Genomic DNA, 27982 nt, shown 5'->3' with positions numbered 1-27982 from the left:
ACGAGAGGCTAGGGTAGGGGTATTGGGAAATACGAAGACCTTCCAGTTTCCCTGCCTATGTTCCTCTGCAGGAATAAGAAGCCCCGCTTCCCATTTCCTGGGGTCTCCTCCATCCCGAACTCCTGAACTGCTCCCCAAATCCATCTTGGCTTCATTCTGCCGAGATGGGGCTAGGCTCTGAGGAAGGTGGGAGGGGAGGACTCATGTGCACGAGGATGAAGCCTTTTTTTAGGAGAAGAGAAAAAAAAAACTTTCATTGCTCAAAGTTAAGATTTAGTAATGATGAGCAACGATGACCGGCACTGGGGGTGGCAGCATGTGTGTATGCGTGTTCCAGAGGGGTCTGTGACACTTCACAGCTGAGCGAATGATTCATTCCAAATCTTAACGACTTTTAGAGGTCATTTTAGTCATCCCCCTGCCTGCAGGCTGGATGGAGCCTAGCTCAACATCACGTTTGGTGGAGGTGGTGTGCTGCTCTTGGGGAAGAGTGTCTGTGTGCGGAAGGGAGTGGGGGTGGAGGAGGCAGCGCGTGACCTCTTTGAAAAGATCTCTAGCGAAGGACGTTCCCTATCTCTCCCAGGCTGCCCGCTCCTGGGCTTCCCCATCACTGCATCAGCATGGTCCTCGGGGAACTGCCTTCTGCTGGATGGAAACCGGATGTTGGGTTCCATGGGTGGGCGGGGGCTCCATCCCCTCAACCTGACCAGGGTAATTGAGACATGTCAGGGTCCTGTAGGAAGCTACCATTTCCGTCACCAGAAACTTGCCATGCAGTGTGAGCAGAGAACAGAACAGAGCGGAGACGCTATAACGCCTTCTCGCCGGCAATGCGCATGATTCTGCGGCTCTGTGCTCGCCACACTTCAACGTACCTTGAAATGGGCTCGCCTCCTGCGCTCTGCGACGGACAGACAACCGAGCCAATTGCAATCTAGATTTGTGGGCACTGCCCAATAGGCAGGCGGTGGGGGGCGGTCCCGGAGGCCCGGCCCGGCTAGGCTTCACCGTGGACCCGGCTGCGCTCTGCCTCGGCTAGCAGTGCAGGTGCCGCTGCGCCGGGCCGGGGAGGCTGCGCGCCGAGCCGAGCGGAGCCGAGGAGGGATGGAGAGCTGGCCGCCCGGGCTGCAGGAGCACCGGCGCGGGGCGTAGGCGGGCGAGAGGCGGGCGTGAGGCGGGCGCTCGGGCACAAGAAGTGTGCGGGCGCAGGGGCACTTTGCGATAGGATGAGGCTCTTGGCTGGCGCGCGGTAGTACTATGATTTGGTATGTGGCCACTTTGATAGCAAGTGTGATCAGCACCCGAGGTCTTGCGGCTCAAGGTGAGTTGAAGTGCAGCGTCCCTCCTCTGCCCCTCCCGGCGCTATCAGCCCCTAGCTCCCGGGCTTGGGCTCCCCGGCGCGCCGCGCCTTCTCACGGGGAGGCTCGGGCTCCGGCCAGGCGCATCCCGGGGCGCTGCCGGGGAGGGCCCGGAGCCGCAGGCTGGAGGAGCCGGGCGGGAAGGGGACCGAGCCCACGGGCTGCCGGGCACTCGGGGAAAGGACGCCTTGGAATCGAGGTTGGCTTCACCCACCCTGGGCCCTATGGTTCACGCACCAGCGCGCCGAGTCCGTTGCCTCTTGCCCAAGCAGCCGCCTCCTCGAGCTTTGGGGAGTCGGCAGCTCTCCTAACTCTGGCTGCTGCGGAGTTTGCGGGTCTTCGGGCAGGCTGCGGCACGCTGGAGCCCTACGCAGCGCCACCGCTCCGCGGAGGAGCCCTTGCAGGGAGGCGCGACCCAGAGCCTTGGGACTCTCGGCACCACGTCTAAGGGACGGGGTTCTCGGCCCTGCGGGCACCCCCCGCTCCGCTCGCGGCCCTCCTGCCACACATCCTGGCAGCTAGGGGTCGGTTCCCCCTTTCAGGGACGGGGGACTCTTGGCGCTCCGTGGGAGAAGGAGAATTGATTAAGCCAGCTCGGAGGAGAGGAGTGTCCGCTTTTGGCTGGCCCTGGCAGGCGCCCGCGTCTATCTTAGCCGCATCTGGGCCCAGGCCAAGCAAAAGTTCCCCGGGAGCGCGCCGCAGCCGCGCGGACCCCACGCCGCCCTCCCCCCCGGCTGCGAGGCAGAGCTGGCGGGGGGCGACCGCGGAAGGGGAGAGGGTCCCCCCTGCTGCATTCCGGAGCGGGGGGAGGGTTCTCTTTTCGCTTTCCCAGGTCTGATCTGGGGAAGAGGCAAGAGGGAAGACAGCGAGTTGGGTGATGCGTGCGTGAGCGCGCGGGCTTTTGCTTTGGAGACGCGCAAAGCCTACAAGCGACCTACAAGCCTCTGGGTGGCATCCCGGCTCTCGGCCCTTGTATGGAAGTAGGAGCGGAGCCGGGAGGGTGCCAGGACTCTGAGCTCACGGCTCTCAGCGCGCAGACACGACCCGGCTGCGGGCAAGTTCACAAAGCCGGGAGGAGATGGCGGCAGGAGAGGACCGGTCCGTGGGTGGAAGTCAGCGGGGAGGACCCGCCACCCAGAGCACCCACTGCCAGTGGCGCTAGGGCAGAAGGGGTCGGCAGGAGGCGCCTTTAACAGGGTCCGCTCATCACCTTGTTTGGGGGTGTAGAGGGGGGAGTGCTTGGAGAAAGTTTCTGGAATGGAATATGTCTCCTATGCTACTGGGGGGGGGTTGTCTGAAAACAGAACCAGTGGAGGGTGGTTTTGTCAAATGATTTGTTGATCTGGCTGTTTTTAAAACTCCCTATTTGTCAAGTGGGAAAACTGAGGCCAGGGTGGCAGCAGAAGCTTATGGAGTGGGGGTGGATGTGAGGTGGGTCGGGTTGTGCTTGAGAATCTGTCTGTAGCCTCATCCTCACCCTCTCCCCCATTTCCTTGTAGTCTTCCAATGCCCTCATCCTCCTCCCCGCCAGTTTTTGGTATGTTCCTGCTATGGGACTGTCCCTGAAAGCACAAAAGGATGAGCTGGGATCTTTGAATAGAAAGGAGAGGCTGAAGGAAGCTTCTGAAATAGACTCCAAACCCAACTCAGGATTGGGGGAATGGACTTCTTTGTAAGTTTAAGTACAGAATAAAGGAAAATGGGTTTACATTTCAGCAACACACCGAGTGGCAAGACAGAAGGAAAGACTTTCCAACATTGAAGGTTGTTGGGCATGAAGGTTATGCCTTCCTTTAGGGTGCAGAGAGGTCCTTCTGTCTGGGATGAGTTGACACACAATCCTGTCTGGACTCAGAGGGTGACCTTACTGGTCTTGGGGTCTTTTTAGCCTAAAGTGACTCTATGTCTGGTGGTTAAAGACCTAGGTCTAGAGTTAAATTACCTGGATTCGAATCCTGGCTCTACCACTTGCTGACCCTCTGACCTTGGACAAACTGCTCAACATCTCTTAATGTCACTTGTATCAATGGAAAATGGGTAATAGTATGAGCTCAGAGTTTTTTTTTTTTGGTGAACATTAGTGGTATAAAGAACTCATTTCTTTATAGCTATCTGTTATATAGTATATGCTCAATAAACATTAACCTTATTATTTCAATGACTTTTCCTCAATTTCTTTGCCTTGGGCCATTCAGGCCACCAGGAACTGGGAGTATGTTGAGGGGGCGGATTTTGTTAGGCTACCTCTGTCAGGAACTGAGACCCTTTCATGGGCTGACCTTGTCTGGGCAGAACTTGTTGTCTCCCTGCCTTCTAGGGACACCTGTGCAGGGCGTGTAGGCCTCAAAGCTGCTTGGAAGTCCTTTGCAAGGTCTGCAAAGCTGGAGTGTTGTCAGTGGCCAGAGGCTTGTGGAAGGATGCAGAGCCCAGGAGGTGAGCTGCTGATAGCACGTGGCCTCTGGAGGGAGTGGGCGCCTGCTCACGTGAGAAGCACTAGTGTTCAGATGCTGGCGAGAGTCCCCATGAGAGCTCAGCTGTTCTCTGACTGGGAGAGGTGACTTCTCGGGCGATCTCTGAATGGGAGGGACTTTGAGATGCTGCTCTTAGGATTTGGCTAAGCAGGGGCTGCTCCAGCAGAGGAATGAAAGGGGATGGGACCCTAGGTAGTGTCGTATTGGAACTATCAAGCCCAGGTGTGGGACAGAGGTAGGGATGGATGGGCTCTTTCTTTTGACTTTGATCATGTGTGTCTGGAAGGTGATTGAGGTCAGTGGACAGGTTGGGAGGGTGAGGAGGGCTGGAGTGGTACCTGGAGTCTGGAGCGTGGTGATTGGCATAGTCTCAGCATCTCAGACGACTGCTGAGCCAGCTGGGAAGAGTTTGCCCCGCTATGGGAGGCCCCTGGCCCTGCTTAGCTGACTCCGGACCCAGATGGGGGAGGGAATTCTGGGCCTTTATGCCCAAGGCTGCCTCCTCTATCACGGATTCTGTGGTTGGATTATCCCTGACTATAGTGTCCCCAGATAAAAAGGGATTCTGGCTCAGATCCTGCTGGTAGTTGGACCAGAGCCCTCTACTCTGGCTCATGGCTTTGGCCCACCCTTGTTCCTTTTGGTAACTAAGATGGGGAGGAGGAAGTTTAGACCTGGAGGCTGCTAGCAAGACCCTGAGGGCAGCCCATCAGCTGAGAAGAACTTGACTCAGGAAGTGGTCAGTGGAGCATGTGTGTATGCGTGTGTGTGTGTCCCCAGCACATATGCTGGAGGCAGGGGTGTGTCTGGCAGCATGTACCCTGGGAGATGTTTTGGGGGGATGTGTTGGAAAGGGCATAGCCGAGGGGCGATGGGAAGGATCAGCTTTCAGTTGCTGGCCTGTGGCCCAACATGTGACAGTCTTGGAGTTGTTGGGTCCCAGACCCTGGGTGGTTTCATGTTTATGGCTCTGAGACAGAAACTGGGATCTGGGTACCTAAGGAGCAGAGGCTGCCTAGCTGGAAGCTGCCGAACCCCAGCATCTCTCTGCCCCTCCCTCCCTTCGTGCCTTTGCTCTCTCTTGGCGAGGGCACCAGCTCTCAGAGCCTGGCCTGCTGTGTCTCCTCTCTTGGCCCTCTCCTTCTCAGCCCTGCTCCCTCGTTCCCCCACAGCCTTCCTGTTTGCCGGGCCCAAGCTGTTGGGGTGGGAGGTGAGCCTCAAAGAGGACTGGGCCTGAGATTTAACGTAGCTCCTGCTCCACCTCGTGTGGTCTTCTCAGGCTGGGTGCAGGGTCCCCTTCCATCTGCTTCCTTGCATGTCTTAAGCAGCTTGCCTGAAGAGTGGGTCTGAATGGTGACAAGAGCTGTAATTGGTGAGAACTTTCAGCTGTCTGGAGGTATGTGTGCACGTGTGCCTGTGTACCTGTCCGTGTGCATGCCTGTGTGCATATATGTGTGCAGCCTGTATGTGTGGGAGCACACACATGTGCAAGCGCCTGTGTGTTTTTGTGTGTCGGTGTGGAATGTGGCAGGACGGGGACAGTTAGTGTGTGGGCATGAGGTGGGAGCTGGTCCTCTCTGAGTGCTGCAACCCTGAGACTAGCCTCAGAGCAGACTCCTTGCTTTCCTGTCCCCTTGGTCTGCACTGGAGTCTAGGCAGCCCAGAAGTTACCAAAGTGGGAGGCTCCAGCCCAGGGGCTGCCTTGTAGGCTGCCTGAGGTCCCAGAGAGAAAGCCCATGTAGGGGGGCAGAAGAAGGCAGAGTTCACGGAGGTGCAGGAAACAGTCTGTCTTGCTAGGGGTGGGCTGTGGTCCTGGTTGTCCATTAGCCTGGCACACTGCAGGGTGAGATGGGAGGACTCTGGGTTGGACAGGCAGCTTATAGCCCCCCACCAGGGGCACTGCCCATGGGTGTGAGCCCGGTCTGCCAGAGGCAGCTGACCTATTTTTCTTAGGAATCTTCCTGCTTTTCTGTTCTCTCTTGCGTGAATAAGCAGGAGGCTGGGGAGCCAAGATGGGCCTCCAGGAGGGTTCTGGAGAAAGATTCCACGTGGGCTGGGGCTGTGAGGGGTGCTCAGCCTCCTGACTGTCCTTCTGAGAAGGCCTCTCTCAGCCCGGCCTTCTGTGCCCCCCGCCCCCCCGTGCCTCCTGGCATGTGCCCACCGGACGGAGCTGTGGCACAGACTTGCTCACAGGCACAAACTGTACTAGGTGAGTCATTGTCTTTATTTTCTGGCTTCAGAGCGGGGAATGTTGACATTTCCCCAGGAGTAAATATGGGACTTAGCTTTCCCACTTACTTACCGTGTTGATGCGGCACCTTACCCACGGAGGCGAGCCCGGCCTCGTGGCAGGGTGCCCTCTCTTGGCGGGGCCTGGCGGCCTGCCTCCACTCCAGGGCAGGCTCCTGGGCACCGGAGTGTGCGGGGCAGGGCTTGCCAGTAGGGGCAGAGGGCTGGGGTGGGGGTGTGGCTTTGCTTTTCTGCTGAGGAGCCATTAAAGGAGCAGAGCAGAGATTGAATTACTGACTTCCTTCCTGCCAGTGGCTCTTGGAAACATAATCTAGCTGAGAGCAAATTAAGGTTGCTAATAGCATGGCTGCCTCCCTGGCTGCTGGGGGGAGCCCAGCTGAGAAGGGTCAGGCAGGAGAGGCACCGCAGAGGGAAGGAGCCTGCGGAGCCTGGGCGTCCGCCCCTCCCTCCCCAATGCCCTGCTCTTCACAAGGAGCCCAGTCTGGACTTCCCTGACCTTTGGCCCTGACCCTTTGAGGTTTGATGTGGAATGGGGGCTGGGATGACCATGGGGACACTGAGGGGGTGACCCCCAAAGGGTGTCCGGGATGCCCTCTACCCCTCCTGCCTTCTGAGAAGGAGAACAAGGACACCATCGGTGTTTGGGCACAGGTCTGTTCTCATCTCATACTTTCCTGGTGTTCTTCGCTTTGCTTTGGGCCACGGCGAGTCTGTCCTTGGCCTTCTTCCTGCCACCCCTCTGGGTGTGTGCCTCCCACTTGGTGAGCACCCGAGTCTCCCGGCTTCCTGGAATCTCCTGGAGCCTCCTGGCTTGTCGGGGAGGAGGGATTGGGGGACTATTGGGGGCTGTGCCTTTTTTGGGCTCAGCAGGGATTATTTTTAGGCTGGCAGATGGAGGTGGCGGTGGCTGTCGCTGGTATTATTAGACAACAGGCCTGTGGTTTGGAAGTCTGGTGCCCAGGGGAGGAGGAGGAAGAGGAGGAGGCTCCAATAAGGACTTGTACTAATGAGCGTCGGCGGCTGGGGCTCACTCTGTGTCCCCCCTTCCCGCAGCCGCCAGCCAGCCCCAGGCAGGGGTTCCAGCGTCTCAGGCAGACATTCTCCCCAGAGCCAGGCAGAGACAGCCCAGCTGCCTTTGAGACAGGCCTGCCCAGCCATCCTGGGCTGCAGGGTTTGGACTCTCGAAACCGATCTGGAGTGTGGGGTGGGGAGGGCTGACCTCTGACTCGGTAAGAAAGGGGAGGGAGAGTCGGGGAGAAGCCTTGGTCCCCTGGGCCTGGGGTGGGCCAGAGTTGTGTGATGGAGCTGGAATGCGTGGCTGGGTGAGCCCCTCAGCCTCCGGGTTGCTCGTTGGCAAATTGGAGACAACAGTACTTCCGCCGGGGTCCGCTGTGGGCGGTAAATGAGATTCAGGTTGCATTCCTCCTCGAACAGCCTGGTATGCAGTCGGTATTTACAGCAGCCCTGGCTCCTCATACCTTCCTTTGGTGGTTAGAGTGTGTCCTGTTCTCTGGGGTACCTTCCGTCTCCCAGCCCTTCCCTGCAGAGGAGCTCTGGGCTGTGAGTGTTGGATGCGGGGCCGTGCCAGTCTCCGGAGGCCTCGTGGTTCTGTGCCCACAGGGGGTCTGATGGCAGCCCTGGACTCAGCTGCCCACTGGGTACCACCTGGCCCAGGGAGCGAGAGATTGGTACCCTATGGGCTTGCCAAAAGGTCAGCCAGACCGTAGGGGCCACCCCACCCTCCCTTGCCCTCCTGCTCGCTCTTTCCTGCCAGAACAGCTCCAAAGGGGCTGGGCAGCTCCCTAAGCTGCAGATTTGCTAGGCTCAGGGCACTGCTGTTCCCTGCCTTCTCTAAAAGGGCGTGTGAGACCTGCCTTCCCGCTGTGCCACCCCCTGCCAATGCCAGTTTTCCCCGTTGAAAGAGGAGGCCAGCCTCCCAGGGCTGCGGTGGGCTGCTGTGACGGGGGCGCTCCACCCACCCTGCGCCCCCTCGTCCGCCCTGCCCACTCCCCTCACAGCAGTGGGCAGCTGCTCCAGCCAGCCCTGCCGGGGACAGCTCTGTTTCTGGGACAGTCCTGGTTCTGGGTGCTCTGGCGGTTGTGTCTCTGTGTCCCCGCACGTCTCTCTGCCGGGCTGGGCTCGCCTGTGCCAGCTCGCACCTGGCCGGCTGCAGCTCCCTCCTGCCTTGCTGCCTGTGTCCCTTTGGCTCCTGAATTTGAGTCTGGTTCTCCCTGTTGGGTTTGTTGGTCTCTCCTCCACCAAGCCCCTCTTCCCTCTCTACTGCCAGCCCGATTACTTTTTGTTTTTGTTTTTTTTTTTCACATCGAGCTTTTCTGGAGAGAGTGTTTTATTAGACATACTTTGGCTCAGAAAGGATCAGGCTTGGGGGAAGTGCTTGTGTGGATGGAGTGAGAATGCACTGTGTGTGTGTGTGTGTGTGTGTGTGTGTGTGTTTGTCTGTGTGTCTGTGTGAAGGAGATGAGGGAAAACTGGTAAATATTTTAGGATGCAGAAAACCAAGAGGGCTTGGACTGAGCGTGGAGGCTGGGCCTGGGCTATCACCCCTCTGCTTTCTTTTGGGGAAACTGCCTCTTGTTTTGTCTTCTTATCATCTCTGGGATGTGTCCTCTCTGCAGCTGCCTCTGCCTGGCTGAAAGGGTCCTTGAGAGAGAGACGTGCGTGGAGCTGCCTGCCTGGGGTGGGCTGAGGGGTGGGCTGGGGCTGGGGTGGGACCTGGAGCATTTGCAGGGCCTGGAAGGTTCGAGGAGGCTGCTCATTGCCATGCAGTGGGAATGAGGCAGGCGAGGTGTGAACGAGCAGCCAGGCTGTGGGGACCTGTGTCAGTGCAGACTTCTGGCATTGCCCCCTGGAGACCTCTGAGCAAAAACTGTTAGAGGTGCCTGCCACTCCCCTCAGGCCTCTTCCTGGTACCTGGGCCCTAGGGCTAAAGCCCTGGAAAGGAGCCACCCTTTGTGGCCCACCCTGCCCTCTCCCAGGTAACCTGCCCCCTTGGAATAACTTCCTCCTTTTCCCCAGGCTCCTGTAGTTTCTTTTCTCATCTCCCCACAGGGCTGTGCTGCAGACACTAGTGTGTGCACCCGTGCACACACGTACACACACATGCTGCTTCTCTGCTTGCTCATGGCACCCGCCGTTCACCCATTCCTTTTGGTCCAGCATCAGCTTTTGTGCTCCTGGGTGCTGGGAGCCAGGCTTGGCCTGTGAGGTGCCCCTCGGGGTGTGGGGCCAGCTGCTGGAGCTGGGCACCTCCATGCCTTCCCTGAGGGCTGGGATGCAAACCTAGCCTGAAGCAAGGCTGGGGGTGGGGAGAACCGGGAAACCTGCTGGGGCCTCAGGCAGGTGAGTGTAACACTCTGCTCTGCTCCAAAAATACTCTGTGATCTTAGCTCTTTCTCTAGAAAACAGTGATGTCACCGGGAGCCAATCAGCTTCTGGATGGGCTTGCCTCCTCCTCCTCCCTTCGCAACTTGCAGGGGAGGGGGAGGGGAAAGCGAGACACACAGAGATGACATACAGACAGACACGGAGAGACAGACACAGAAGCACACGCATGCAGTGACAGAGCCCCTGCACGAGTAGCAGGCAGACCCTTTCCCCTTGCACGAGCCAACAGAAATCCACAGACCCCCGTCCCCCAACACACACACACACACACACACACACACACACACACACACACATATGCTGATAGGGACAGAAACAGGCAGGTAGACAGGATCGCCCACATAGAGTGGGAGCGAGAGAGAAAGAGAGACACTGGCAGAGACACAGAGAAGGAGCAGGAGACAGAGACATGCACACACACACAGAAGAAGCCAGAGAGAAACAGACAGAGACAGACAGAGAGACACAGAGAAGGAGCCAGAAAGAGAGAGAGACAGAGGGACACACATTCATGCACACAGAAGGAGCTAGAGGGAGACAGAGACAAACAGACAGAGACAGAGAGACACAGAAGGAGCCGGAGAGGGAGAGCGAGAGGGAGAGAGAGACACACAAAGAGAAGGAGCCAGAGAGAGACAGAGACAGAGAGATGGACTGGGAGACAGAGACAGAGAGACACAGAGGAGCAGAGACGGACAGGAAGAGTGGGGGTGGGGGGCACACAGAGGAGTCAGGCGCAGGTGCGCGCACACACCCACGGACACAGAGAGGTACCAGACAGAGGCAGGAAGGAAAGATGAGACAAGCAGGAGCACATGGGTCAGAGATGCAGAAAGTCAGACCGAGGCACTGGGAAGGACAGAGTCTGGTGCTGCTCTCCGGGCGTCCTCTGCGTGGGAGGACCCAGCAGGCTCCCTGGCTCTGAGCCTCTGGCTTCCATGCCGCAGCTGCTGTCCTAGGTGCTGCCTGCAGAGTCGGGACGCCCAGCCCGGGCCTGGGAGGGGTGGGCCTGGGGAAAGCCTGGGTCCACGTGGGAGTGGTGGGTAGTACCAGGGAATGTGGGGCTCAGGCGTCTCCTCTGCTGTCCCTTTCCATGGGGCATAGCTGGACAAGGTGACCTTGTGGCCTGCCTGGCCGCAGAGGCCTGGCGTGGGTGGAGTGTCTGCTGGGGTGGGGCTACATGCCCTGTTTGGGGCCCAGGAGCCGGTGCTGCGGTGTGTAGGACAGTGCGTGGGACAGTGTGCTCCAGCTTGCGGGAGGGGTGGGGGGTGGGCCTCCTGCCTGCCTCCTTCATTGCCCCCTCCCCTGCCAGCCAGTATGGGCGTGCCCTGTCCAGCTATCTGGTTTCATTGTCCTCTGCCAAAGGTAGGGACAGCCCAGGGCTTCCCTCCTCTGTCCCTAGCATCCTGTTCTCCTGTAGGTGATGATGTCTGGGGCTTCTGAGAGAGGCTGGTGGATTTGGGGCTGGGAAATGGGGGGCGGCAGGCCCCTCCCGCTCCCCGTCTTCAGCAGGGCTGGTGCAGCACTGTCGGGAGGAGGGGCTGGAGGACAGCTGCGGGGTGTTCCCTCTGGTGTTGCCATGGGCAGCCTCTGCTTAGCTTGTTAGGGAATCCCTGCTCCTGCATGGAGTACCCTTGTGTGATGCAGCGCACACCAGGGCGGCCTGGGGGCGGGCGCAGGAGGAGGGCTGGCTCTGCCGTCTCCTACCAGGCTCTCGTGGGAAGCGTCCTCGTTCAGGAAGAACATTCTATGTTCACAGGTGGCTGCAGCTGGGCAGGGCCACGGACCTCCACAGAGAGGGCTGAGGCCCCCCCACCTCCATGTCTATGAGTCCTTATAATTCTTGGGGGCTTGTCAGAGGAGGGCAGGGGCATGATTGTACCTGCTGCACTTTGGGGCTGGGTAGGGAAGGTGTGACTTGCAGGACTGAAAGTAATGGCTCCCCTCTCCTTCCTTCCTCTTCCCTTCCCCCCCAGGTTAGAGGATGCTTGGGCCCCAGGGAAGGGGCGGGTGTGAACAGAGGGGTGGAGAAGGGGAGGGGGTGTACTTGGGACCCTCCAGGGAGGGCAGGGTGGGTGGGGCCACAGGGACCAACGAGGATGGGGGGCAGCCCTGTGACACGGGCATGGAACTGCCAGGGCAGGGTCTCTTTGTCACCTCCTTTCTATGTCCCACTGGCTGTCCCGTCAGGCGCCCACGGCCTGCGAGAGGAACCCGAGTTTGTGACCGCGAGAGCCGGTGAGGCTGTGGTCCTGCGATGCGACGTGATCCACCCGGTGACGGGACAACCCCCGCCCTATGTCGTAGAGTGGTTCAAGTTCGGGGTCCCCATCCCTATCTTCATCAAGTTTGGCTATTACCCGCCCCACGTGGACCCCGAGTATGCAGGTAAGGTTTGGGTGCTGGGCTTCCCTTCCTGGCCGTGGCCTTGCTGTGCCTTCTACCTGGCTCCCAGTGGTCACCAGGAGGTCACCGGCACCCTTCTCTCTCTCTATTGCTTCTTATCTTTCCCTGATGGCTGTTATCTCTCCTCTTCACAGTCTCTGTCTTTTTCCTCTGATCCTTTGTACTCCGGTAGGTTTTAATTAAGTGGCGGGAGGAGAGGGAACAGGAGGCGATGCAGACATAAAGCCCTTCCACAGAGCACAGGCTGGGGGCGGGAGCGCCGGTGGGCAAGAGCAAGGACAGTGGGAGCAGCTCCTGCCGGGCGGAAGCTGAGTCAGCGCCGCCCTGTGCCAGGCGTGGCCGCGGCAGCAGGGGCAGGATTTGCTCTGTCTGGCTTGGCTCTTAAGTTGGGGCGCCCTCCCATCCCCGAGCCTACGTGTGCGTCTCTGGCCCCTGCTGTCTGTGTGGCTGGCGGGCGCCTGGTCTCTGCTGCCTCTGCCTCGCCGCAGCGCTCCCCTCCTCCTGGCCCCGCTGTGTCTCACTTGGCAATTACTCCCACCAGCGGTGGCCTTGCTGTGACTCACTGCTGCCGCCTGCCCCCAGCCTGCGGGGAGCAGGGCATGGTGTGTGTGTGTGTGCGTGAGCGTGTGTTGGGGTTGAGAGGAAGGGAGGACACAGGTAGGATGTGGCCTTGACTTTTACCTTTACCTGTGGCTTCTGAGTTGCTTTTCTGTTAGAGTGCCTCCATTTCTGTCTCTCCTCCTCTCCTCTGCATGTGTCTCTGGCTCTCTTTTTGGCTAGGGTTGGTTTTGATGGTCTGGTTTTTGGGCAGATTGCCAGTGTCAAGACTAGGAGGAAGACAGAGGAGGGCGAGGTAATTGGCTCGGGCTAAGGGGTAGGTGAGGTGGGGCTGACCCTGAGGGCTGCTCTGCCCCGCTGCCGAGGAGGAGGGGGCTCTGGCTGCATCTCTGACCTTCTCCTTGCCACAAGCGAGAGAAAGATGGCATCCTGATGGGGGCGAGGGTGGAGTTAAGGAAGGGTGGCTCAGGGCTCTCTGCTCTGCCTACCAACGCTTTCCTCATCCCGGGGGTTATGGGCCCCACTGCCCTCGGTTCCTAGAGTTGCTGGGCTTTGGTAGGATGTGTTGTCTCTCTGGCACTGGCAGAAGGACGGAGAGGGGACCCTAGCATCCTGTCCCCAGCCTGCCTTCCCTCTGCCCTGCAGAGGGGGAAGCCAGGTGAGGCGGTCCTGGGCACCCAGCCGGGACAGGGATAGGGCTACCACTCGACCTGAGGTGCTCCAGGGCCCATCGGCGGCCCCCATCCTCTTCTGTTGGCACTCTCTGTCTCCCTCTCTCTGTCTTTTCTTCTCAGCTCTGTATCCATCATGCCTTACCTTGGTCCGGGAGATCTCCAAAAGAATGGGAGTATTCTAGGGAAGTGAGGCTTTTCTTAGTGCCGAACGCATTGAGTTGCTGTTGCTGGCTGGGGCAGGGCCAGCTGGGGAGGGAGAGTGGCTCTGTGGCCAAGGCGTAGTGCCTTTTCCTTTGCCACCTGCTGCTGGAGGTGGGTGCCAGCTGTTATTTGGGGACCCTGCCATGGGAAATGGTGCAAAGGTTATGAGGAGTTCCCTGCCTGTGGCTGGGGTGGGAGCGGGGAGCTGCTAGCCTTGTCCTGATGGTCTCTGGGGCTTTTGTCCACTCTGTTCCCCCAGGCCGGGCCAGTCTCCACGATAAGGCATCCTTGCGGCTGGAGCAGGTTCGCTCCGAGGACCAGGGCTGGTACGAGTGCAAAGTGCTCATGCTGGACCAGCAGTATGACACCTTCCACAATGGCAGCTGGGTCCACCTCACTATCAATGGTGCGTATGGGCCGCCTCCGGGGGGTGGCCCGGGAACACTGCTTCTGAGGGCTGCCCTGGGGAAGCCCCTCTCCCGACTGCTCTGTGTCCCTCCCCTTGCTGTGGTGCGGGGGCAGCCCTGGCCCTGTGAGTTATCAGCTGCCTCCTCTGGTGCCCCCTTGGTCGTCCTGGCCTTGGGCTCAGCAGGGGGTACGTAGGAGGGGCAGCTCCCTGTGCCCATGGTGCTGCCAGAGTCCCATAGAGGGGGGAGGGAAGCTGTTTCTCAAAACCAGGAATGTTAAGGCTTTGTGGAGGCAAAATCGGTCCCTGCTGGGATCATTTCCCAGCTCTGGGACGGCCCTGATAGCCCACTCCCCTGTGGAATCCCTGTAGTCCCCCCGTCGGTCTGTCCTCTTGGATTGATACTGTGGCTCCTCGTTACGCGTGTTCCTTTGAGGAGTATGTCGTGGGCCAGGCCTGTGGCAGACGATGGGTAGACCACGGTGGGCAAACCCACACATGGTCCTGGCTCTAGTGGGCTTTCCCAGCTAACAGAGCGTGAGGATCCTGGGAAGAGTAACAGTTTTCGTGACCGTCAGCTATTTATAGCTCAGGCTAGATGAATTGTGCTGTGTGTAGATACTTTGCCAGCGTCGGGTGAGGGCCAGGGGCCAGGTGAGCTTGCTGAACTTTGGGGTGGCTGTGACAGCACCGGGGGCTGGGCCCTTGGGGTCTCCTCGGTGGGTAGGCTCCCCTGTGTGACCCGGAGAGTCCTTAGCTGGGTGGGAGGTGGTACTCTGGAGGAGCCAGGAGCTGGAACTGTGGAGAAAACATGAAGGAGAAGTGGTCTCCACAGTGGGAGGGGAGCGGGTTTTCCATTTTGTTTTGCTTCATTTCTTTTGCCAGACCCTTATTCTTTATTCAGTTGATGACAGACATGTATTCAGCCACCACTGTGTTCAGACACTGGGCTAGTTATTGAGGCTTTGACGGTGTCGGTGCTGGCATGTGCCGCATGCAGCTTAGGTCCTTATGGTTTTGATGTCTGAGACTGTAGATGCTGGGGTTGGGAGAGAGAAGCTGGTGTTGCTCCTGGCTTGGAAGCTTCTCTCAGCATTGGTTTGCTGTGAAGGGTGGCTCTGCCCTCCCTACCTGGTGGGGATCTTTCTGGTCTGGGAACCTGTCCAGGGTCCTGGAGGAACAGAGTGTTTTATATTTTAGCAAGACCACTGGCCTGTAGGAAGAGAAACCTCCAAGATGCTGGCCCCACATGCATGTTGGTCTAGGCTGCCCAGCCCACCCTGCACGTGGGATGCAGTTGGCTGCTGTCCATCAGTCCCGACAGACTGATTGGAGACATATTTTAAATCTTGGGTGGGTTGTCCCTACCTCCCACCAAGCTTTTGAGTCAACCCCTTTTGATGCCAGCTGTTGTGTGAGCAAGGAATGAAAACTCATCTGAACAGTAACCCAAGCAAAACATAATTAAGAAGGTAAATCTGCTGCTACAAGCTTGCCTGGATGAACACCAGGCCAAGAGTTCCACGCTGCTTCCTTTCTTTCCTGTGCCCTTTCCTAAACGGAGTGGAAACCATCTCGCGGTGCTGCCTGCTTTCCTCTCACATCATCCTGGCTGGTAGGGTCCGTTTCAGGAACCCAAGACACCAAGTGTTCAGTGCACACGCGCATGATGGGAAAGTAGAGTTTGGTTTGGAATTGTGTGCTCCGTAGCATCTCTGTCTCAGCTTGCGCAAGTGGGGGCGGATTCTTTGGGAATTCCTGATTGCCTGGAGTGCGGTGAGCGTGGAGCAAGACCCTTAAAGGATCCGGGTTGTGTCATGAGCTTGCGGTGTGTTAGCTGTTTGATCTGGGCAAGGCAAGTTACCTCTTCGAGCTTCAGCTTTGTCCGTTACAAAAACCAATGCCTATTTACAGGGCTGTTGCGAGGATGAAATGAAATGCTGTGTGAGGAAATGTCTTGCAGTATCTGGAACATTAATTACGTGTGGGTGATTATGTGTGAGATGCTGGCCATCCTCCTTCTCAAGAGAGAAAAACATAAAATCAGATGAAAACCGAATAGCAGGGAGGCAGGCCTGGAAGAGGCAGAGGGTTTTGGTAGTTTGAAAGTCCTTGTGAATCCATCAGTCATTGTCCATTCAAAGCATACTTTTGCATGTGCATCCTGTGGCAGGCTGTGAGGGTACAGCGGGAGGCACGACCCAGTCCTGGCTCTTAAGGAGACGTTGAGTCCAGAGACGACCGCAATGTGGCTTTGAGAGGACAGAGGAGAGCCAGCTGCTCTGGAGAAATGGCCTCTGCTCAGAGACCGGGCCAGGGCGGAGTCAGCTCAGTGCAGGGGGGAGGTGGGAAGGGGACTCCTGGCAGAGGGAGGGAGTGGCACAGTCGGGAGCCTGGGCAGGGTGTTCACGTGGAAATGCTGGGCGCAACAGCTGGGCGGGGTACACTGCCTGTTGCAGGCTGGAGACCTGGGCTGGCGATAGAGCGTGTTTTGCCTAATCGAGGAGCCTACCCGCGAACAGGTAGAGCAGAACAGACCCTCCTACGGTAAAAGAGAGGTCTCTCTGCTGCTTTCCCTTCTGCCCAAGTTCTGAGATTCCTTTCCGCACAAACATTTCCATCAGTGAAGGAGGAAATCCAAGCACCGGCATTCCATCGCTTCCAAACTAGAATGTTTAATGTTGGCATTTTCAGACAGGGATCACCTTTGGAAAGTGAAAGGCCAGTGAAAAATTAGAATTACAAATTGACTCATTCTCCTTCTGTGTTTTCTATGAAGACCAGTTGGGCGTAAACAAACCCAATTATTTCTTTATCACATATAAAATACCCGAAAAGCCCAAGCCAAGGGTTGCTTTAGGCTGGTGAATTGTGTGGAGGAGAGGCCAGCCTGCTTCTAACCTGCACTATTAATTATAGGGCACTCGTGAAAAAGAATTAAGCCTGGAAGTGCAGCTGGCAAGCTAACATCTAATTCAGTAAATAATTGCGAGGCAAACCATTATTTTCCTGAAAACTCGAAATTGTTCAAAGTACTTTCCTGATTAGCACCTAAATAATAAAGTAATTATGTAATTAGTAAGTAATTTGTCACTTCAGGATGTAAATTTAATTTATTATCTTTTCTTTTAAGCTTGACACCAGAGGTAATCGGGGCCGTGGCTGTGTTAACTATATTTCGGGGGACAGGCCGGGCGAGGAGGGCTTTCTTGGAGATGCGCACACACTGCCTGGGGAAGAGAGTCCCACAGGCTGAGATTCTAGGATCCCGGTACAGGGACGTGGAGGGACTTTTTATCATTATTTTTAGTATGTTCTTAGATACTGGATGAGAATTGATTTTCTTGAGAACGTGTGTCGTCTGTGTTTTTGTGTGTGATGAAGCGTGCTGCTTAATTCCTTCAACGGTCACTCTCCACGTGTCCCCTGTGCCCACACTGAGCTATGGCCTTTGAAGGTTGTAGAAGAAAGTGGTCATGCTCTTACGAAGTTGTATGTGTTGGCATTTGCATTGGCCTGTGGGTGTGCACATGTGTGTACCCTTCATTCATTTATTTGTGTCATTTGTTTGTTCACTGGACAGACGTTTGTAGAGCACCCTGCTGCATCTAGGAACTGTGCTGACGGCTGGGCAAACAGGGGTGCTACACAAAAGGGGTCTGCTCTCCAGGAGCCACCGTTGTAATAAAGTGGACAGATAAATAAGACGTAGGCAAACAAATACATATTTTCCAGCGCCAGGGACTGCGAGGACTGCACCCTCTGCCCACTGCCCTGCCTCCGTGTCCCCATCTGCCCTCCTGACTTCTGGCTGGTGAACAGCACGAGGCTCTGACTCCTCCAGAGACAACATCATTCCTTGCTCCGGATTTAAAAAGAGTGTCCTTCGTGCCTCCTGTGTGTCTCTGGCTTGGGCTTTGCTGGGAGAAGGGTGGGTAGGAAGGGTGCGTGAGTGAGTGAGAGAGAGAGAGGGAAGAAAACAGAACAGTGTGAGGAAGTAGAGAATGCTGGAATATACTATCTTATATGGATGGGCTGACCAAGCAGTGTTGTCGCAAAGACTTGCACGAACCAAAGGAGATGCAAGTACAGAGTTCCAGGCAGGAAGAACAGCAAATGCAAAGGCCCTGAGGGCGGAAGATCTTGGCACACTGGAGGAAGACAAGGAAGGCCACTGTGGCTGGAGCTCAGTGGAAGGGAGAATGTGGGCCTAGAGCACTCCGCCTAGTTCTCAGGGCAGAGCCGTGGGGGAGGGGAGATGCCTCCCAGAGCTCCTCACTAGTGCGGCTGGTGGGGAGATGATCATGTTGGAGGTAGTAATGGCATGGATAACCAACATTTTACAAGATACTTTTCACAAATATTTATTGCTTACATCAATTCTGGAGCGGAGATGATTTAGATGAAGCCCAGAGAGGCTGAGTGAGCTCCCCAAGATTACGACAAGTGACAGGCTAGTGCTTCAACTTGGGTTCTGAGCTTTGCCCTGGGCCTCTGGGCTGGCATTCAGGAATGGGGACCTCCTTGCCATTTCGGAAGACCTGGAAGATGGTGGGACTGATGGTCCAAGGGGTTAAGGTTGACCGGATTGCTTCTACAAGCAGCTCAGGCAAATGAGTCTCTTCAAAGCCAATTATCCAAACAGGATGGAGTTTTAATCAAATCTCCAATGCAGGGGGAAGATAACCTGGCACAGGCAGAGGGGAATCGAGAAGGGAGGAGCCTGCAGAGTGGGCTGTCCACTTTCACCCACGGGAGCCAGAGAGGGAGGAAGGTGGATGATTTTCTTGGCAGAATCTGGGAAAAGTAAGACTCCTTGTAGCCTTGGCCTGTGATCTGTGTTAGGCCCAGACAGGGCTCAGAGGGCAAATGTCCGGGAAATGTGGGGACCTGGCGGAGCTGGGGTTCAGGAAGTAGGGGCTCCTGTGTATGAGGAATAATCCTGAGGAGAAGGGCTGAAGGACGATAAGATAGTCTGGGGAGCTGATGGCAAACACGAGTTCTGGAAGGGCCACTAGAGAGCTGTCTCGTTGATGTCATGTCTCCAGCGGCGAGCACAGTGGCTTTTCTGCAGTAGATGCTCGATAAACACTAGTTTACTGAGGATGCACTAAGTATGGTGGAAACAGTGTAAAATTTGGACCTGGCCAGGCTGAGTCTGGTTGCAGGTCTCCCTCCCCCATAACACTCGGGGCAGAGTTTACTCCTCACCGTTGCTGGTTCCTCCTTGCACCCGGGGAGCCGCACTGAGGATCGCGCACAGGGCGGGCACTGCCTGCAGGGCAGCCCCCTGGCTGATTCCATCCTTCACTGTCATGGTGTCCTTTGCAGCCCCTCCCACCTTTACAGAAACACCCCCCCAGTACATCGAGGCCAAGGAGGGTGGCAGTATTACCATGACCTGCACAGCTTTTGGGAACCCCAAGCCCATCGTCACCTGGCTCAAGGAGGGGACGCTCCTCGGTGCTAGTGGGAAGTACCAGGTGAGTGTGGTGCTAGGCTGGGGCCACAGCAGTTGCTCTTCCCCATCTCTCTCCCCTCCAAGGCGACCTCCCGCTGCAGCCGGCCACTGACACTGTGTGCGCAGGCTCAGAGGAGGTGGAAAGCCAACAGCTCAGCGTGGCTGCAGACATCCTGTCTGTGTCGTTAGAGGGTGATCGGCAAGGAGGCACCTGCCCTCTGTATCCCCAAGTGCATGTGTCCCTGGGGCCATCTGCACTTCAGCATCTCCGAGCGTTGGTGGGGCCCAAGGGTGGGTGCTGAGCTCCACCTGTCCTTGACCCCCAGGTGAGTGACGGCAGCCTGACGGTGACATCAGTCAGTCGGGAGGACAGAGGCGCCTACACCTGTCGAGCGTACAGCATCCAGGGGGAGGCTGTCCACACAACCCACCTGCTTGTCCAAGGTAGGGATATTTCCTTGGGCTCTTTCATGGGACATCGGCCCAGGTGAGCTATGGAGGGCACTTCCCCAGGGCACACTTGGCACAGCGGGGGCTGGCGTGGAGATGCAGCCCATGAGGGGCTGTGCGGGGTTCTTGTGTGCCGCGTGCCTCCCCTCACACAGGCCTGCCTGCAGAAGGGCTGGGCCCAGAGGCTGTGGCCAAGCACCACGCAGTGTGGCAGGGAGGCACTGTGCTGCCTGGGTTTCTGGTTTCTCCCTCTGTCCAGATAGCATCCCTGCCATGCTTCCATCTCCCCGGGAGGGGAGACCTCCCTCGGGTCATCTATCCATTAGTGATGGCATCAATAAATATAGGAATTCAGTCCAAGCCCCAGACTGTTAAATAACACTAAGGGCATTTGGCAGAGCTGAGGTCTGTGCAGTCAGCACCAGGAGATGCCAGTCTGTCCTGCCTGGAGCCCCGGAGTCCCTAAGGAGGGGCCGGGCACTGCCCTGGATGGGGCAGCATCTGAGTTGAGGGGTCTGTGCGGAGCCCATCCTCTGCTCTGCCTCCTCGCCCCTGCCTGCGAGAGGAACGCAGGGGAGGGTTGGCAGTGGCACATGCTCCTCCTGCCTCCTGCTCTGAGTGAGGAGCCACAGCCAGGTCAGAGGTCGCCGCAGCCTGGATGGAAGCTGCCCCTTCCTCAGGAGGCTGCAGCTGGTGCCTCTGTCTGGGCAGCCAGCGCAGGGACTGCAGGGATTGCACCCACTGCCCTGCCTCTGCACCCCCAGTTGCCCTCCTGACTTCCAGCTGGTGGGCGGCACAAGGCTCTGACTCCTCCAAAGGCGAGATCATTCCTTGCTCTGGATTTTAAAAGAGTGGCTTTTGTCCCTCCTGTGTGTCTCTGGCTCAGGCTCTTCTGGGAGAAGCACGGGCAGGAAGGGTTGTGTGTGTATGTGAGAGAGACGGCTGGTCTGGGCGGCCGTGGGTGCAGGTGGCAGGTGTGGTGGAGATGGTGCCGTGAGACAGCATGTGGAAGCGTCTCTGTGCCAATTGCCTGGGTTGTGCTGTCCCCAGCGCCCCTTCCTGGGGCACTCAGAGCTTCCGAGGAGGCTGGTGCTGTTGCCCTCCCCCATCAGGTGAGGTGATGTCTGTTCCTTGTCTCCCCAGGGCCGCCTTTCATCGTTTCCCCTCCCGAGAACATCACCGTCAACATATCCCAGGATGCTCTGCTCACCTGCCGGGCAGAGGCGTATCCCGGCAACCTCACCTACACCTGGTACTGGCAGGACGAGAACGTCTACTTCCAGAAGTGAGCACCTGGCTCGGACCCTCTCACTGAGGTCCCTACCCAGTCTCTGGGGAGCGAGGCCTCTGAGCAGACACTGCGCCTGTGCCCCTGGGCTCTGGAAGCTTGGAGAGGCGGGTGGTCCAGTCTGTGTCCCACATGCTAAGGCCAGAGTCTGCACGGAGGGGCTTTGAGAGAGGGGCCCTGGGAATGCCAGGGGGCCCGAGGTCTAGGGGAGGTGGAGGTGACCCGTTGCCACCTTGCTCTGGTGTCTACGGCAGGACCCCCTTCTCCCACCTGCCAACACCTCTCCCCACGTCTCCTTGCTGGCTTTGCAGCGACCTGAAGCTGCGGGTGCGGATCCTGATCGATGGAACCCTGATCATCTTCCGGGTGAAGCCGGAGGACGCAGGGAAGTACACCTGCGTCCCTAGCAACAGTCTGGGGCGCTCGCCCTCTGCCTCAGCCTACCTGACGGTGCAGTGTGAGTAGGGGTGCGGGAGAGCCCGGTTGGTGGGGGCTCCAGAAGGTTCAGGCCCGTTAGCCAGACTGCAGGCTGGAGGGCAGCAGACACCAAGCACCATTCAGGGGAATGTGGGTGGAGGAAGGATGAGGAGGAGGAAGGGGGCAGCTTGAGAGGAGGCGAGGCCCCGCTGGGCAGGAGGGTGGCCCGGCACTTGCTGGTGTGTTCTGCGGCCGGGCATCGCTGTGTGTGCCAGCCAGTTCACTCAGCAGCTGCGCTTAGGTTGGGCGCGAGGAGAAGCGGGCCCTCTGGGCAGTTGTTCTGCACGTTATCCTTGGGCTGGACGCTGGCCAGCACCTCTGTACCTTGAGCGGTTGCTCTTTTCCCGGGTGACTGAGGGAGCGCAGCCTGGAGCCAGTGCAGTGTCAGGTTTCCCGCCAGCCATGCCCCCTGCCGTTCCGTACCATGGACGTGGCCGTGGCCAGCAAGGGCAAGAGGGCCCTCTTCGGGGGTGTCTCGATCGAGCTGTCATGCCTGCTTCCTGGGCGCCCTTCCCTGGGGTTGCCAGAGATGCAGATGAATGAGCTGCTCCTCACCCAGAGCAGTCGTGGGCTTTTGTTGAGCACAATAATTCTGTTTGCTAATCTTCAGTGCTGGGAAGGCCAGTCGCTCTCCCACCCCCTAGCAAGCTGATCGTATGTGTGAGAGAGAAGGATGAGTAATGAAGATTAATGTCTTCCTTTTGATTTCCGGATGGCCCTGTCACTCAGGCAACAAAGGCCCCACGCTGTTGCTGTAGGCTCTCCATCAATGAGGGCTGGTGTGGGAGGATTGCTCACACCCAGAGGGGCAGGGGTGAGAAGTGGCAGAGTCTGGAGACGTGGCTGGGGGTCAGCATAGGAGCTGAGGACAAATAGAGAAACAGCTGGTGGCCCCAGAGGCGGAGCTCGTCTGACGGCTGCCTAGAGCTGGGTGTTTGCACACGTCCGCCATGGCGTGGTCATGGTGGTGGGGCTGAGAGGGACCTCCTGAGCCCCGCAGGCCCCCAACCTCACCTTCTCATCGTTTTCTCATCGCGATGGAGCCCGTCGTTTCCACTGTCCACAACGTAAAAGGACGTTTAGCGTGCAGTGAGGCCGTGAGGCCCAGGGCCACAGGTCTGGCCCACCAGACCGCAGTGAGAGAGGAGTCGAGGAGTTGCTCGTGAGTGAAATGGGCCGTGCCCCGAGTCAGGCTGGAGCGGCGAGAACTGAAGGGAGGGGAGTCCTGCCCCTTGGAGCATCCCATCCCTCGGGGCGGGCTGCCGGCTGTGCCACCCGGGCAGGAAGGCGGCCTTGGAGGGAGCTGATGGGAGGTGGTCCCCGGGGTGCCGAGCCTGGCTGGGATGAGGCCCCAGCCTCGCACCCGCGGGCGTCTGTCTGTCGGGAGGTGTGCGCTGGTCTCCCCGTCTCTCCCGGCGCCAGCACCGCCCACTCCTCCTTGTCCTTTTTTACCTCCTTCCTGCCTTCAAAGAAAAGCCAGGGGGTTGAGATTTACAGGTGGGTGAGACGAGGATCTTTATTTCTGCTAAAAAGCAGTGTTCAGAGTATTTCCCATTCATAAACCCTTTGAAAACCTTGGAGGAGAAAAAAAAAAAAACTCTACCACACAAAAGTAGGAAGCTATGTCTAAATATATAACCGGGCCTGGTATTTATGTAATGCTGTTCTCTGAAGAGCTCGGAAGGCTTAACAGATACCAGCTCATTCATCCTCACTGCTGCCTTAGTTCTGTGTCCTTCTCCTCCGTGGCCCTTGGGGGAAGTTGGGGAGAATGGAGAGGAGGTGACTCAGGCTGTGTGGCAGGATGAGTGGGGCTCTCTCGCCGCTCTCCCGAGAGCCTTTCGTCTGTCCTGTGGGCAGGGTTGATTCTGCATTTCAACCGCAGAACCAGATGGGGAAACCAAGGCCTAGGGAGACTGGACAAACAGCAGAATGGAGAGGAGGAGGAACACCCTCTTGTGGTTACACCCCTGGTGGCCTTGTGTGTAGAACCAAGAGAGACTTCGGGATAAGGAGCGGTTGGGAAAGGGCGCGTGCTGGCTTTGGGGCTCAGAGTCTAGGGGCTGAGGACGATGGGCGTGGAGAGTCCTTGCCTGATGGGTGAAGCATTTAAGGAGCACTGTGGACGGGGCAGGCTGGAGCGCGCCTTTGGGTGCCTCCAGGCGCTGGGAACAGCAGCCCTGCCTGTCCGGGCTTGTGTGCGGACTTGCCCCCGCCTGGACTGCTCACTTGGTGCCCCTGTGTCTGTCTTGTCCCCCACCCACGCTAACTCTCTACAGACCCTGCCCGCGTCCTCAACATGCCCCCTGTCATTTATGTGCCCGTGGGGATCCATGGCTATATCCGCTGCCCTGTGGATGCAGAGCCGCCGGCCACCGTGGTCAAGTGGAACAAAGACGGCCGTCCCCTGCAGGTCGAGAAGGTGCTAGAGAGACGCATGCTGGGGTTCAGAATGAGAGGCCCCTCCTGACACCGAGATGCTACCTCTGGGGCCTGGTTTTCTGCCAGGACTTTCCTGCCCCCTCCAGAATCTCTGGGAAGACAAAGAGCTGCTTCCGTAGGGGTCTGTAGTCCGGCAGGATCTTTGCAGTTCTCCCGGGATGCCGGACGATGCCCGCCCCAGCTATAGCTGGGGCTTGGTCTGGTGTTGTCTGCGCAGCTCAGATCCAGCCTGGAGGGGGAGCTGGGACAGAGTGCCCGCGCCCTGACCGCGCTCCCTGCGCTGTTGTCTGTCCGGCAGAACCTAGGTTGGACCTTGATGGAGGATGGCTCCATTCGAATTGAGGAGGCCACAGAGGAGGCTCTTGGCACTTACACCTGTGTGCCTTACAACACCTTGGGGACCATGGGCCAGTCTGCTCCTGCGCGGCTTGTCCTGAAGGTGAGGCCCCAGGGCAGTCAGCGACCTGCGCGCGCACGCGTACCCGAACACCCGACTTCATGTGTGTGCCTGTGCCCTCCTCCCAGGACCCCCCGTACTTTACGGTGCTACCAGGCTGGGAGTACAGGCAGGAAGCTGGCCGGGAGCTGCTCATCCCCTGTGCGGCCGCAGGGGACCCCTTCCCTGTCATCACGTGGAGAAAGGTACCTGGGCTCTGGAGTTCCTGGGGCCGTTGGGGAGGTGGCAGGGACCCGGTGGCTGGTTCTGTCCTGGGTCTGCACTGAGCAGCGAGGCGACTTCCTGGAGCAGTGGGCTCTCTGCAGCAGGGGCAGCATCGAGGTTCGGTGGCTTCTCTCCTCACCTCCGTTTCTGTCCCTGCCCTCTTCCCTGCCCCCTTGTTTGCCAAGGTAGGGAAGCCCAGCAGAAGCAAGCACAATGCCCTGCCCAGCGGGAGTCTCCAGTTCCGCGCCCTGAGTAAGGAGGACCACGGGGAGTGGGAATGTGTCGCCACCAATGTGGTCACAAGCATCACTGCCAGCACCCACCTCACCGTCATCGGTATGTGGCCGGCAGGGGTCCGGTGCTCGGTGCTGGGGGCGTCCCATGGTGATTGTCTGTACTGTGGTGTCTTTCTGAAGTCAGTCCAGCCCCTGAGCCCAGAGTCCAACAGGTGCAGCCCTCGCCCTGTGTGGGCTCTGTAAGGGAAGCTCTTATCCTCGCAGAGGTCTTCTCCACATGGGGATGGGCAGAATGTACCCAGCACCCCTTCTGATGCAGAAAAGAGGCAGCTGTGTAGCTGGCAGTGACTGTGGACATGCCCAGCTGAAGGGCCAGGGAGCCAGCTGGACAGGCTGGGATGCAGAGGAGTGGGCCATGTGGCATCTTGGATGGGGACGCCGAGCTGAGACCTGGGGCCTGGGGCCGGGTGGGGGGACGTCTCTCCTTGGTGCTCCCATTTTTGATGACCTGAGGTAGGTGTCCCCAGGACCTCGCCTGCCCTTGAAGCCTGTCCCTCTCAGTCTGACAGCTGTGATTGTAACCACAGCCAACACTTTTGAGCTGTTCCCGGCAGTTTTAGGCTCTGTACCTACCCAGGGTCTGCAGGCCTAACCATTCATAGTTCAGGAGGTGGGCGCTGACGTTTCCCTCATTTATGCCCGTTGAAACCGAGGCTGGCGTGGCTGGAACCCCTTCCCTGGGTCACGTCTCTAGTAAGTGCTGGGCCCAGAACTCAAACCCCAGTTGAAGTTCTTACTTGCTGTGTCGTGCTGCCTCTCACAGTGGGGTTCAGGTGGAATGTGGCTGTCTCGTGAGGCCAGAGAGCTTTGCAGGAGAGGGGACTTTTCGGCTTTCCCTGGGACTTTAGGGGACAGTGTTTCTGGCTTGCCCAAGGAACACAGGGTTTGGGTCTGGGATGAGGAGTGTTCTGGTTTTCCTTTGGCCCACATTCCTGATGCTCATGCGATCTAGTCACAGCAGACTGCACAGTGGGGTGGGCTTCCCTCCCCAACCCGCTGACCAGTAGGGTCGGGGAGCCAGCACTAAGAGCATCCCCTGGTCCCCAGTAATGTCACTTGCAGTATTGCATGTTGCTGCCACCGAGGCTCCCTGCAGTGAGACTGTGGGCCCCCAGCACCGCAGGGCCAGGTCTCCTCAGTCTGAGAGGTCTCCGCTTGGCTTCCAGGCACCAGCCCCCATGCCCCGGGCAGTGTCCGGGTCCAGGTCTCCATGACAACTGCCAACGTGTCCTGGGAACCCGGCTATGATGGAGGATATGAGCAGACATTCTCAGTTTGGTACGGACCTCTGTGAGTCACCCCCGCACGCTTTGCTCTCTGCTTCCTCCCTCCCTGGCCTGACGGCAGGCGGTCCCGCGTGGGGGGAGGGCGGAGGAGGTGGCTCCTCTCCTGCCAGACCTGCAGACAGCGAGGCGGGCTGAGGCAGTGAGCAGTTCTTGTGGGCAACGGTTGCCTGCGGTCTGTAAGGGCCTCTGGGCAGGGCCGTGTCCCCAGTCCTGGGGGTTGGGGTGCCCATCTGGGCCGAGGCCCGAATCGTCCAGGACTCTCTGCTGCCCCTCCTGGCTGGTCCCCTGCTCCCTGATTCATGTCCTACTTCATTCCTCTAGGTTCCTCTGGAGTCTAGGAGAGACTCCTAATCCATGAGAGCTTTGTGGAATAGCCCATCCTGAAGGGTAGAGTCTAATTTGCGTTCTGTCCCTTTCCCAGGGGTCCCAGAACCCAGAGTGGAGAAGTGATGCTCCCCTTCCTGGCTGTGTTCAGCAGTGGCACTTTCTCTCTAAGACCGTGTTTCTCTCTTGCTTTTACTGCTCTGTTGTGAATGTAGCCAGGAGCAGTGTCCCCAAGCCTTAGGGAACATAGAAATCTCAAAAATGCATGAATCAGGGTGAAGATAGGAGGACCAGGAAAGGAGGAAACAGAGGCCCAGCTGACCTTCTCCCATCACCCCGGGGCTGCTCTCTCCCCACACTCCTGTCCCAAGCCAAGAACTGTGGCCACCTGCCTCGTGGGTGACACTCTTGGGCGGGGAGGACGAGCCTCCTCACTGCCTCCTTCAGGCCTGTCTCACCTGGGCTTGTGCTTCTAGTCAGGCCCAGCCGGAGCCTGGGGAGGAGGAAAAATGAGACTCCAGAGGGGAACTCAGGGGGATTCAGGAGACCCTCGATACATTCTCAACAGCAAGGGAAGTTGAGAAGGGAACCTCCTTATTGCCTGTCTTGGTGGTTTGGTGCCAATTTCCTGGGCATCTTGAGTTCTGGACAGGTGAACGCACCTGCAGGGTGGGAGTTGTAACCAGAACACTCTGCCGCCCCTTGCTCCTTGTTCCTCCCGCAGCAGGGTTGGGGGACTCCTCACAAGCCTGCCCAGTGGCTGCTGCAGATCGCGGTGCTGCCAGGCGGCTGCATGGCCAGGGGAGGGGCTTTCGGCACGGCCGAGCCATCTTTGGGGATGCCCGAGTGGAAGGTCTGGCACAGACAAGGGGCTCCCCTGCTGCTTGTGGCTCGCCCCGCGCTGCTGCTCATCTGCATCGCTCCATCACGTGCTGCTCACTGCTTTAGTGCCCTGGCGGGGAAGGGCGGGTGCCAGGGCTGGGGGAGGTCTCCTTCCCGCCTTTCTTTCTGAATGCCTCTAACTCCCCGTGTACTGACTCAGGCATTTGGCACTAGCTTCTTTCTGCTGTGCTTTCTGCTGTCTCAGCTCACCCTCCTGGGCATGCATGGTAGCAGCCTAATACCTAGAGGGGAACCTGGTGAGCATCCACTGAGTTACAGCTCAGTGCTGCAGCAGAGGACATTCCTACGGGACAACGTCTCCCCCCTGCGGTGACTGGTGGCACTGCACTGCCACCGGCTCCTGTATTGCTTGTTGGGGGCGGAGGGTGCGGGGGTGGGTAGAGCCAGGGAAACCCTCACCCCTGGTTTCAGTGCCCTCCACGCGTGCTGTGATCTTGCCCTGAATTGTGATTTCTAACTCTGAAGGCCTTAGGGATCCTTGTCCCACTGTGGGGAGACCCTGGGCATTTTGTCATATGCCCTGGATGTCCTCAGATGATCCAAATCGGACAGGACTGAGGGAGCCCTGTGGGTTACGCTGGGTCCCACTTTTGACTGTCCCTGGGAGGGTGGCAGCCACGTCACCTGGGTTCCTTCCTTAGTCCTACCATTGCTGAGCTGTGCCT

General features: G+C 58.2%; 1 protein-coding gene across 1 annotated transcript in view; it reads left to right on the top strand.

Annotated features, from left to right (window-relative positions):
- The first annotated feature begins 1257 nt into the window (after positions 1 to 1257).
- Positions 1258 to 27982, top strand: part of IGSF9B (immunoglobulin superfamily, member 9B) — a 45036-nt gene continuing 18311 nt past the window's right edge. Inside the window, exons 1-12 of the mRNA XM_012644289.1 lie at positions 1258 to 1321; positions 11675 to 11872; positions 13583 to 13729; positions 19061 to 19212; positions 19517 to 19634; positions 20784 to 20925; positions 21240 to 21385; positions 23685 to 23827; positions 24146 to 24286; positions 24373 to 24489; positions 24694 to 24844; positions 25971 to 26082. Of these exons, the coding sequence (XP_012499743.1) occupies positions 1258 to 1321; positions 11675 to 11872; positions 13583 to 13729; positions 19061 to 19212; positions 19517 to 19634; positions 20784 to 20925; positions 21240 to 21385; positions 23685 to 23827; positions 24146 to 24286; positions 24373 to 24489; positions 24694 to 24844; positions 25971 to 26082 (1631 nt within the window). The remainder of the gene's footprint in view (positions 1322 to 11674; positions 11873 to 13582; positions 13730 to 19060; positions 19213 to 19516; positions 19635 to 20783; positions 20926 to 21239; positions 21386 to 23684; positions 23828 to 24145; positions 24287 to 24372; positions 24490 to 24693; positions 24845 to 25970; positions 26083 to 27982) is intronic.

This window comes from Propithecus coquereli, unplaced genomic scaffold (genome assembly GCF_000956105.1).
Source record: "Propithecus coquereli isolate 6110/MARCELLA unplaced genomic scaffold, Pcoq_1.0 Scaffold209, whole genome shotgun sequence".
Lineage (NCBI taxonomy): Eukaryota > Metazoa > Chordata > Mammalia > Primates > Indriidae > Propithecus > Propithecus coquereli.
The sequence above is the reverse complement of the archived record's forward strand: the minus strand, read 5'-3'. Positions and strand labels throughout refer to the sequence as shown.